Source organism: Monodelphis domestica, chromosome 4 (assembly GCF_027887165.1).
Source record: "Monodelphis domestica isolate mMonDom1 chromosome 4, mMonDom1.pri, whole genome shotgun sequence".
Lineage (NCBI taxonomy): Eukaryota > Metazoa > Chordata > Mammalia > Didelphimorphia > Didelphidae > Monodelphis > Monodelphis domestica.
The window spans coordinates 349,184,620-349,197,433 of NC_077230.1; the positions used below are offsets into that span (position 1 = coordinate 349,184,620).

The 12,814-nt window shown below is 42.9% G+C and overlaps 1 protein-coding gene across 9 annotated transcripts in view; it reads left to right on the forward strand.

Moving 5' to 3' along the window:
• The window catches only part of CLPB (ClpB family mitochondrial disaggregase), a 203,164-nt gene that overhangs the window by 158,461 nt on the left and 31,889 nt on the right, over positions 1–12,814 (forward strand). For 6 of the 9 annotated variants that reach the window (XM_007491041.3, XM_056795035.1, XM_007491043.3 and 3 more), the window contains one exon: positions 1,946–2,060. In XM_007491041.3, the coding sequence (XP_007491103.1) occupies positions 1,946–2,060 (115 nt within the window). The remainder of the gene's footprint in view (positions 1–1,945; positions 2,061–12,814) is intronic. The other 3 variants (XM_007491042.3, XM_007491044.3, XM_056795038.1) reach the window with 1 other exon arrangement.

Here is a 12,814-nt window from a genome sequence, read left to right on the forward strand (position 1 = left end):
TGACTAGAGGAAGCTGAAGATATATAGATGGCAGAGCCAGAGCTCAGTGATGTATGCCAAGCCTGAGGGAACCATACAGTGACACGCTGGATTCCATCCCGCAAGCATCGTTCCACTGGGATCAGCAGCCAAGTTATTGCTCCATATGAAACATGGGGACTGATGGGAGCTTTCAGTTACAGACTGATAGCAACAGCCAAAATTGGATTGTTTGCTATTTATTGTTTTTAACTTCTGTCAGGGTCACTACCATCTCAGGAAAACACTGCCAGAGTGGCTGATATTTTTTATCCACTCTTCCTGCAAGAGCAGTCTACAATCACAATTTTTTTTGACAGGATCTAGGTTTGGTGACCAGAGGATCTCTATGCCCAGGAGGGAGCCTCAGCAGCATAACATCCAACAAAAGAGGAGCCTCTGGGGGACTGGGATAGAGCATGCTTTAGAAAGTAGTAGAAGTGTTTTCTGGAAAAGCAGCTTTGAACTTGCTCTTGGAAGAATCCAACAGTCACTGAAGTTGGCCAAGCAGAGGCTGAATGATCTTCTGCCAGGGAAGCTTAGAAAGGGTTCCAGCCAGAGTAGCACTAACTACTCTCTGAGGTTTCTCTCTGCTCTGAGAATGTAGTTCTGTGAGTTCACATTGCAGTGCTAATGGACACAAGAATAAAATGAAAACACTGAGGAAAGGTTCCTCTCTCCTTGTCTGCCTACCTTCTCCACTTTTTCTCTGAGGTCACCACCTTCCACCACTCAGGGTCTCCTCTAAGTCTAGATAATATCATTTTAGCACATGGTCATACTGTTTTTAAGTTCTATTGAACCTTTTTTACAGCATGGTAATTTCCCATGTACACCATCCCTCAAATCCACCTGGAACCATCTTTCATAAACAAAAACAATTAAGGCAAACTGACTGGCATGCACCCTGCCAACAAGCACTGTAGTGACTACTAGTTGGGGGGAGGAGGGTCAGCTCTGCTGCTCATTCTTGGTGCTGCTAGTTTGTGCAATAAGGATGCTATCCTCAGGGACACAGAGGGTCCCTGGATCTTCTAATCCTGAAACCAAAAAAGCCTGATAGCGTATCTAGCATTCTGCACCAATAGCCCCCATCTCACTCCAGAGAAGGAATACATTTCCCCTGAGTTCCACTGCCTAACTTGGCACTATGTAATTCTGTATATATCACTTTGATTCTTCTTTCCTTGTTCAGTATCAGTTCATATGAGTTTCCTCATGTTTCTGTGAAATCCTCTTTTTCATAGATTCTTTACTACATTCATGTACCAAAACGTATTTAAATCTTCTCCAGTTGGCAGATATTAGTTTTATTTCCAGATTGTTGCCCATCAAAAAGGCACTGCTATGACAGTTGTTTTTGGTAATTCTGTCTTTGACTTGCTTAGGATCTATGCCCAGCACTGAGATTAATGCATTATTTTCTGATGGTTTCCTCTGTGTAATTCTTACCTCCCAATCCTATAGCTACACTGCCAGTACCCCAGGAACATGGCCATGCCTCCTTTTGCTTCTGCTTCTCTGGTAGCATAGCTGAGCCCAAAGCTGGACTGCTAGTCAGAATGTAATAATTGAATTGTGTCGATAGAGTCCATCTCTGGGCTGAGTTTGCAATTGGAAAGGGCCATTCTCACTCTCAAGTATTCCTGCCAATGACTGCCTTGTGGTTTCCCCAGAAGTGAAGTTTGGGTTCCAGGTCTTTCCTGTCCTTCAGTTCCCTGCCCCATACTGTTGATCTCCCTAGTCCAGTTCTCTCTGTTTCCAGGGGAATCATGGTGCATGGACCCAGCACAGATCTAGACATTAATTTTGGCCAAAGAAGGAAAATGTAGTAGCTGTCCTTGGGAGACCTGTGGGCTGGGGTGGGATGACCTAGGATGTGGAAGACACTGCCACATTCCAGGTTGTCTGTTCTTTTCTCTGCCAGTACCAGGAGAAGCAACGAAAGCGTGAGGCCGAGGAACGTCGCCGCTTCCCTCTAGAGCAGCGGCTAAAAGAACATATCATTGGCCAAGAGAGTGCTATTGCTACAGTGGGAGCAGGTAAGCATCATGCCATGCTCCTGGCAGCCCAGCATTCCTACACTCCCAGTATTAGGTGGGAGTAGAACCATTCCACTTTCCACTTTAAGGCAGACAGGTGACTGGGGGTCAGGCTTGACAACAAACAGGAACAATTATTTTCTGAACATTTAAAGAACAAATAATTAACCAGTAATGCCAGGTCTCCTACCCCATAGATGCCTTTTAGAGACTAGACCCAACCTGGGCTCTTGAGGAGAGATGGGACAGGAATATCAAGATATTTTTGAGTATCCCATTGGAGGTATAAATCTAGACTGAATGAAAGTGGTATCAGTCTGTTTCATAGAACATTGGAATTTGAAGGAACCTTATAAACTATCTGAAGGTCAGGGGCTAGAACCCACTGGTCTGGACTTTGCCATCTGGAATCTCTCAGATAAGGAACAAATGCCCAAAGTCCCACAGCCACCCCTAGTACTGATAGCATTTGCCCATTTAGCCCTTCCCACACAACACCCTATTTGTCCATTCACTTTCTACCGTCCCATCCATCTACCCCCACCCCCACAATGTCTCTTTGCTTTCTGATATGAATGCAAGTACTAGAGAACTGGAGCTGGAGTCAGAAAGGTTCAGATCCTGCCTCACATCCTCAGCAACTGTGGACCCAGACACTTCATCTCTGTGAGGCTCAAAAGAGATAATGAATGACAAGTGCATTTATATCTTGGTTGTCTTCATCCTCATTGTTGGTGACTTGCCCAGGGTCATACAGCAGGGGTAGTATTGAAGCTGGGGTTCATACTTTTTTATCCCTTGATTCCAAGTTCAGTGTGATTTCCATTATGCCGCATTATCCTGAAGTAAATTGAGTATTATTGTCCCCATTTTTTACACATGGGAAAACTGAGAATGAGATGAACTTACTGGCCTGAAGTCTCACTATAAAGTGTCAGAGCTAAGACTAGAATTTAAGTTTTCTGTCTCCAAATTGAGTATACTATAGTGGATGGAAGATATCCTTTGCTTTCCTTACACTTCAGTGTAACAGGCACACATGTTCACAAGGCCCTTCAAAAGACTGTGTGCCTGGCTTCAGGTTCCAACCTAGGACTTTGAATTAAGAGAAGAGGAGAATTAGGGCATCAATCAACTCAGAAAAGTGGACACTGGAATGAAGCTTATGGAGCCTCCTGAATCTTCTCACCTTGTCCACAAAGCCAGACCTGCTCTCTAAGCATAGCCCTGATCTCTGGGCTACCCCAAGCCATCAAGCTGCAGATTTACAATCTATCTGCCAAGCCTGGGTGATAAAAAGGGGCCATCAGGCCGAAATTGTGTCCTTCCCTCTGGGGCCTCCAGAGGAAAGTTTGTCACCTTCCAGAAAGCAATTAAAGATTTAATTGAAAAGGGAAGGAAAGTTGCCCCAGCCTGACCCTCTATTATCCCCAGTTCATCGGGGAACAAGGGTCCTAATCACCAGGGCCAGGGGACCAGCCAGTTTCCAGAGACAAAAGGAGTTGTTCAAGCTTCCTGACCCAGAGTGTGCTGTTAGCCCAGGGTCAGGAGGTTGGCCACTGCTTCCATTGAAGGCAGCCTAGAGTTTGAATCTATCCCCAAACCAGGCAGGGCCCCTCCCCTTCCAGGCAGAAACCACCCCAGTTCTCTCCCCTTGACAGAGATCCAACAGGACCAGTTACCACATATAGGATTTAGACCTTGAAGGGACCTTAGAGAGCCCGTAGTCCAATCCTCATCTTTTACAGAAACAGGCCAGGAGAGGGGGAGACTGATCCAAAGTGACACTGAGGAGTAAGTAGCAAGTGACATGTCACCATGCCCACCAGCTCCCCTGCCACATCACTATAACAGGATGGGTCTGCCCAGGATCCTCTTATGCTCCCCCTCTACCAGGCTGCTTGGAGAAAGGGAAGAGGGAGGGGCCCTGGAAAGGAGAGACAAATGATCCTACCAGAGATTTAATAAAATGTCTCCTATCAGCCTTTTATGTCCATACGGATCAGGACATACCTGCCACAATAATGTTTCCCCTTGGGCTCCCTCGAGGTCCTTCAGCCAGCTCTCTGCCCACTCCCCTTTGACCTTCCTCCCCTTGCCCCTTGTCTCCCCTTGTCTCAAGCTAACAAGATAAGTGAGGCGTCGGGAAGCCATTGGAGTGGCAGGGGAATGGACCTGCATTTCTCATTCAGCACTGACTCCTTTTTCTTTAGTCACCTTATTCCTTGGCACAGAAAATCCAAAAGCCCAACTGACAGCTTCCCCCCACACCCACTAAGGGCCCTTGACCTCAAAAACAGCTAAGTCCCAAAGAAAGAGCCCTTGATTCAAGTGCAGCAGACAGGAGTTCAGCTTGCTCTGCTACTAGCTCTCAACCAACTCACCCTTCTCTAGACCTCAGTTTCCCCATCTTTCAAGAGAAGTTAATAGTCAATCTTACAAGGGTATTGTGAGGATCAATTGAGATAATAGATGAGAAAGCCCTTTATAAAGTGCCCATTGGATGTGTAAGAGATTCTTAGCATTTAATCATGAAGAAGAAAGCTAACCTAAAGGGACACATTGAAACTAAAGAGTAATGATTGATTAAGGCCTAAAAGGATGCAAAGGCAGGCTTTGGGGAATCCCATCCTGTGAGTAACCTCAAGCCATCCCCTTGATTTTTGCTGGCTGACCCACCCCTTACATACACTGCCACCATCAGCAGGACTGTGGCTGGTACTGCTCTCTAAGCACGAACAGCATTCTTCAAAGTGTCTCACTAAAAGATAAATTTTAATATTCTCTGCTTTTTGCATATAATGATGGCACTTCTGAATCCTCATTAGTCATTTTTATTTTTCCCCTAGCAGTAGGGAATCCCTCTGCAACATCTCTGACAACTGGTCATTCACCCTTGCTTGCAGACCTCCAGTAATGGGAACTCACTATCTCCTAAACCAATGCATCCTCTTTTGGAAGAGCTGTAATTGTTGGGAAGCTTTTTCTTATAGCTAGCCTATATCTACCCAATACTCCTCATTCTGCCCTCTTGGGTCTAATAAAAATAAGTCGTCTATCTTTTACATGACAGCCTTTCACATAACTTGAAGACAAACCTTTTGTTCTGTCCTCTATGGCCCCTTTACTCATCTCCCCAACATCTCGGTTACTTCTCCTGGACATTTTCTAACTTATCAGTGCCCTTCCTGAAATAGTATAACTACAACTAAATATTATACTCGAGATGAGTTCTAAGTATAGAGGGCAATAAAGTGTTGGCTAACTCTCCTGGGTCACATTTGGTAAATCATCTATATCTTCACCCATATCATTAAATATCTACAGCCAGAGACAGAAAGATTCCTGATGCCTATTACTGAGAACAGGGACCCATCCTGTTGACCACCCTTTGGATCCAGACATTCAACTAGGTCTGGGACTATAAGAGTGTAGTCTGTCTTACCAATAAGGAGACTGTATCTTCCCAAAGACCCCTCTGTCAAGTGCTTTGCTGAAATCCAAGCACACCACATTTACTGCATTCTCTTCATATACTTTTGTCAAAAAGGAAGATGCAGTTAGTCTTGTATGATCTCTTCCAGCTCTAGGTAACGCATGTCTTTTTGTAAAACCTCTGAAAACTATCCCTTTAATATGTTCTTGAATCTTCCCAAGAATCCGTCAAACTTGCTGGCCTACAGTTTGATGGTTCTACCCTTCCCCCACCATTTTTTTTTGCCTGCCTCCCATTCCTTTCTCTCCCGTTCTATCTGACCTTTTAGGGATCACACATGCTACTCAGCAGATATATCTATCTGCCTGTTGGTTCCTTCAGCACCCGGGCATATATTTCATTTAAACCTGATCACTTAACTTCCTCCTCCTTGACTTTCCCCCAACTTTGGACGTTATTGACCAACTCCTCCTTCATAATTGTCTCTTCTCCTATCTCTTGTATAACATTTTACTTTCATGATTCTTCTGCCTCTTTGACTACCACTTCCCTGGTTTTTTGGTTTATTGTTGTGTTTTGCAGGGGGGGTGGTTGGTTTTGGGTTTTTTGCTTGAATGTATCCCCCAGCATTTAGGAGGCCAGCCCAGTGTCATAAGAAAAAGACCACTGGACTTGGCATCAAGGGGGGGGATACCTGAGTTCAAATCCTGCCTCAGGCATTTGCTAATTATGTGATCATATGTGAGTCACCGAATTTGGAGTCTTTTTGCTCCATAATTGTGGGGTGAGGAGGAAGAAGAGTCAAAATGAGTTTCCAAGGCTAAGCTGCTACAAGGACACTGATGGAAATAGAGGCATCAAAAAGAGAACCCAGAGCAGATTTAGGGTGTGGAGGGAAGATGATGAAATCAGTTTTGTTCACCCCACTTCCTATCAATCCTTCTGTCTTGCTCTTTCTCCTTTGTCAACCTTTCCTTCATCCTGCCCCTCCATGGAATACTCGGTGTAGCCACCCTAGTTCAGGATCTCATACCTATTGGCCAAAGCATTCTAATAGCCTCCAACTGATCTCCCAATCTATAATCTACCCACCCAAAGCCATCCTTCAAACATTGTCCAAATCATCTTCCTCAGTGGCTTCTCATTGCCTGCTAAATAAAGTGTGACTCTTCAAACATGTCATTTAGAATCTTGTACTCTTCAATACTTTGTTTCACACGGTTTCTCATCACATAATTCTTAGGTTCCATCCTAAACTGGACTAATTTGCATCTTGTATCTTAGATCCTGATATGAACTCTGCCTGGTCCCCCATACTTATATATGGAACCCCATGTCCCTTCAAGGCTGAACTTAAATGCCACCACCTGGGGAAGTGACTGACCCCCTACTCCTACTTCCCTCCTGTTTCTTATAACATTCTTTTCCTATATCTCTCCTTTGTGTTTAGAGTAGTTACTTGTGAACTCATTCTTTTCCTGGTAAGAGTGTAGGCTTCTTAAGAGCAAAACTTGTGTCAGAATCTAGTGTTATGTCTAGTAGACCCCAATTCAGTCTTCCACAAAGACATTTGTTGAATGATTTCTGAAATGTATATAGCACATGATTGTTTCCAGTACTTTCTTCAGAGTAGGCCCTTGAGAGAGGGTTATATTACACTATTTTCATGTTTCTTCTGTCCCTGCTACTGCTCTGTATTCTCATCCTCCTACCCCATAAAATTGCATCACACACACACACATGCACACATAACTGAGAAACAAATGAGTGTGTTGGATAGATCACTGGACTTGGAGTCCAAAGACCCAGATTCATGAATTGGATGGTCTCCAGTTTTCTCAGCATCCTAGTTAAACAGGAACTGAACTGGGGCTACACAACAGGTCTACCAATCCCCTCTAGGAAGACACATGATACAGTTATGAGAAGCAGCAAATTGGGCAAAGCTGAGAATGTCTAACACATAAAATGAAGTAAATTTGTAGAGAAAGATAATTGTCCTCAAGGACAGATGCCTGGCCTTCCCCCTCCTCTCTGTGTGAGCAGGAGTGGTTCCCTGCTTGTCTACAAATTGTGATGGATGAGGAAAGCCTGGGGCCTTTGACACTAGTGGGGACAGTGCACATTAGAGCCCTTAATTTGTGGGAACCACCCAGACCAGTGTCCAGAGAATCCCAGCCTTTACCTTGCCTCATAACCCCACTAGTCTGGAGTACTAGGTCTGAGGCCTCCTGCCAGTGTGGGTGGTAGGAAAAACACCAAGGGAATAGCTAAATGGGGAGTTTCAGTGTCAGATGCAGCAACAATTCAGTGTTTCCTAAAAGATAAAATTTCCCCTCCTATTATGAAAATAAGCCTAAAATCCTCTATTTTGTCCAAAATTTCCCTCATTCTCCTTAATTCTCTGACTGTTCTCTGTCTTATATTTAAGAGGTCTCATCCAAAAACCAGCCCTCTGAAGTTCTTGAGAGTCTGATCATCAGGTTAGCCAAGGATGATTAATTTTTTAGGCACAGCAACTTTTGAAGTTCATCTACCAATAAAGGAGAAGGGGGGCCCATGCTAGCAAATTCACAAATACCCAAAGTTGTCCATAATTTAATGAACTCACCCCTGACCCACACCCAGAATCACATCATCTCTTAAATTTTTGACAAGGTTTCATCTAGTCTCTTCTTGTCAATGAAGGAGAGCCCAGGACATCCAGAGGCAGACTATTCCACATCTGGACAGCTCTAAAATGTGAGCAAGTTGTTATTTATGACAAACTTAAACGTGCCTTTCTGTAACTCATACTCATTACTCCTACTTCTGCCTTCTGGAACCAAACAAATGAAGCATAATCCAGTGTCAGCTTTACAGTTCTTCAGATATTTGAAGACAGTTCTCACATGTCCCCAGGTGTCTTCTCCAGACTAAACGCTTGTGTTTCTTCAACAGATTGTTAAATATTTATGGTTTCAGCTTTCTTATCATACTAGTTTCCTTCCTGTAGACATCTCCTAGTTGAAAAAGTTAGTGCCTAAAATATAGTACCCAGAAAAGAACAAAAAGCCCTAGATATGGTCTGACCAGGGCAGGGAAAAATAGGACTGTTGTCCTAACTCAGAATACCATGCCTCTGTGCATCTTGGATTGAGTGGATTCTTTGGCTTCTTTGTCATACTGTGAATTAGAGCTTGTAGGCCCACTAAGATCCCCAGACTTAATGCCATGCCTCTCCAACCTATATTTATGTTGGTTTTTCTGAACCCAATTTTCTAATAAGATGAAATTTAAACAGGACGAATATATTCAGCCATCATTCTAGCCTTCCATCAGTTTATTTCAAGCTCCTGATGATCATTGGCCAAATAAATTTGAAAACTGATTAGATAGAATACCAGGGCCTTGAAAACAGGTATTATATAGCCCAGTGGCCTTTGCCACAATCTAGGCCTGATATTAGGAGTAGAAATGGAAATGAAGAATTACATAAGTGATGTGAGGTGAAGGTCAGAAAAGGAGGCTGAGTGGGCCATGGAATATTCCTTCTTCCACAATCTGAGAGCACTAGGATTGTTCTCAAATTTCTAAAAGAAGTTTTTCCCTATTTGAACCTAGGGCGAATACAGGGAAATGTAAATCAGATTAGGAAGTCTCTAAGAGTCTAGATGGGGCAGAGGGAAACTTTGGGGAACATAATCTGAATGTGACTGAGGAGCTGACCTGAGCCCTGCCTTCAGGGCATTCATAGGATTCATAGGAGGCATACATACATTCATTATGTAAGATACTATGAGAGAACCAAACTAACTGCTGTAAAATCTAATGACAGCAAGGATGACTTGGATTTCAGAGGCTGTTAGAACCTAAAGAAGGGGAAGCTCAAGAGCTCAGTGGGAGCTGCAATGCTCTGGGAATTTTAAGAAGGCTTCCTGAAGGGGCAGCTGGGTAGCTCAGTGGATTGAGAGCCAGGCCTAGAGATGGGAGATCCTAGGTTCAAATGTGGCCTCAGACACTTCCCAGCTGTGTGACCCTGGGCAAGTCACTTAACCCCCATTGCCTAGCCCTTACTATTCTTCTGCCTTGGAACCAATACACAGTATTGATTCCAAAACAGAAGGTAGGGGTTTAAAAAAAGAAGAAGGCGGCTTCCTAAAGGATGGGGAAGTTTGGATAGGAGGCAGTAGAGTTCCCAGCCTAATTCATTATTGTGTGTTTTGTATCAAGTCTCACTCAAAGTGGGGGCTATGTTCTTTCTTGTATCTGCTTCTCTGAGGCAGCATGGCCTAATGAAAAGACCACAGGACCTGAAGTCAAAAGACCTAATCCTTATCTTACTTCAGCTACACTTACTAGTTGTGTGATCCCTGGCTAGTCAGGCTAGTCAGTTATCCTTTCTGAGCCCTCAGCTTTCTTATTTGTAAAATGAACAGATTGGGACTAGATGATTCTTAATGCTTTTTACAGCCCCCCACTGTCAGGATCCCAGGTAGAACACCTTTCTTCTTCCTTGACTTAAACCAGCCTTGATTGTGTTATCACAGCCACCTTCTACTTCCTGACTGAGGACTTTGCCTTTAGAAACTATTGGTTAGGGCCTTCAGGAGCCATAGAAATGAATTCCATCTGGGACCTTCATTGGCAACACAGGATGACTCAAGCATAACTCACTTCCTACACTATGGCCCTCTTGGGGCCTCAATGGAAGGCTCAGAAATGTACCAAGCATGGGTGGGTCTAAACCCTGGCAACCCTGTGGGTGCCATGAACATGGGCAGCCAGCAAAGCGTTGCTGAATGAATTGATTTGATAAACGGACATTTATTACACTCACAAATTGGCTGAAACCAATTTTGGTCACATCAACCCCTGATAAGTGCTGGGGTATTGATTTGTGCAAAGTAATACAGTGAATTTATCAGTGCAATCCCCAGCTGAGAGGCCTCTGGAAGATGCAAGTATGCTGTTACAATGTGGAGAAAATAAGGCAAAAACCAAGCAACCTGAGGCTAGGGGCCTCCTCAGCCTTCCTGGAGCTAGGCATAGCTACCACCTAGATTGCAGACCTAAAGAAAAGAACCTTCTGCCGCCCCAAATCTGGGATGTAGAGATCAACAGAATTCACCCTGTCTGGGAAGATCTATCTTATGCTTTTACCTCCATAATTCAGCTACTGAATCCCACTTCTTCCTCATTTGTCTTGGTATCAAATGTTGAAAAGAACCTCAGGGTTCATGCAGTCCAATCCTGTCCAAAATATGAATCCTCTCTATAACTTAAGTATAAACTTCCAAAGAAACTCATTTCATGTTCCTACAGCTCAATTTACTTGGGAAAATTTCCACATTTGAAGCTAAAACTGATCTGTGCCATTTATTTTATTTATTCATTTATTTTTTAGTTTTGCTTTCAAGGACCAACTCTTCCCCCTCTTCATAACTACTCCAGATTTTTTTAAGATGCTTATCACATCCTCCCTAAATCTCCTGCTCTCCAAGTTCAGGATCCCTAGTTCCTAAAGGGACAATTATTAACCCCATTCCCAACCTGGGAACCCTCAGCCCAACTCTATATGTAGTCTCATATGTAGAACAGGACCTAGTACACCAGATATGATCGGACCCATGGAAGGTTACAGCAGAACCATAAGCCCCTCTTTTATGGAATGTATCCCAAGATCACAATGACATCATACTGCTGCTTCACTGAGTTTGAAGTCCACTAAAAACCCCACAATATTTTTAGCATAATATTTATGTAGCTGATTTTACAACTACAGTTCTTCTAAGTGTAGAACTATATGTTTATCCCTATTATATTCTATCTTGTTAGTATCAGCTTGTCAGGGTATTTTTAGATTATAGTTTTGATATTTTTAGTACATTAACCATCCCTTCCAATATGATATTTTATACATAATTACTAATCATGTCAACTCTGCCTTCATTAAAGAGAAAACTGTATAACAGAATTGGTCCAAAGACAGATCCCTGGAGCACTCTACCAAAGACTTTCTTCCAGGTCAGGTAACATTAATTACTAGATTTTGGGTCCAAATTGTTCAACTCATCCTTAGTTCTCCTTACTGTACTGTCATTTTATCCATATTCTCCCATCTTGTCCACAAGAATTCCATTAGAGATACTGACACATGCTTGCTATCATTCAGATATACTTTGTCCACAGCATTCTTCTGATCTATTAGTCTATGAATCCTGTCAAAGAAGGAAATGAGGTTAGCCTGACCATTCTTGATGAGCCCAGTATGGCTCTTGGTTATGACCACTTGTCATTTTTCATGCAAACAAATTCTCATCATCAGGTCTAAAATCCAAGTCAAGCTTACTACTATATAATTTGAAACAGTTCTTTCTGTCCTCTGAGATGGCTTGATCTGGGCCTGGTGACTTGTGCTCATTGAGGACCCCTGGTGCTCTTACCACCTTATCTCTATTTTCAGATCCTTCTTAACCATTTTTATCTTATCCTTCCCATTTTGAAGATCATTCTCTTTGGTAAGGAAAATTAGTGTTGAGTAGTTCTGCCTTCTCTGTTACACTGTTTCATCTACCTCAAGTAGGAAGCTTTTTTTCCTTACATTTTTCTTAACTTTAAAAAATCCTCTGAGGTTCAGTGTTCACCACCAATCTCATCTCCTTTGTGAATCTTAATATCCCTAATATTGTTCTTCTTCCCTGGCTTCTATCTTTTCTTTTCCTCTGGCAGTCAGTCACTTATTGAGTAATATCATAAGAGGCACATAAATAGAATGATTAAATTTTTTAAAATAAATAAGTGTCAAAACCAAAAGAATTTATACTGACTCTTAAGATCTATAGAGGTCCAATAGAAAAAAACACCCATCTAGGCTAGGAGTTGGAAAAAATTCAGGTAGCATAATATTTGAGCTTGACTCTACTTAGGACAGAGAAGATGAAAGAACTCCCCAGTGGAGGAAAAAACATGAGTGAAGGCAGAAGTCATCTTGGCACATTTAATCAAGAGAGATCAGCCTAACTGCTGACCACCTTTTCCAGTTCTTCCTCCTCATTGTCTCATCTTCTCCCACAGTACCCAAGTATTATGTGAACACCAGGGGTTTGTCTAGTGACTTAAGACAGCAAATGACTGGCAAAACAGAATATTGTTCTCAGATATCAAGTACAGCACTCCCCCAAAGCAGGATTCCCCAAGAAGTGCTCATCCCCCCTAACAAGAATCCTTGGGACACAGCACACAAGCCTATGAAAGCTATGAAAGGGAACCAAGATACCCGTATGTCCTTAGGGAATTTGAAAGGCTTCAGCTAGACCACAGACACTGTAAGCAAAAG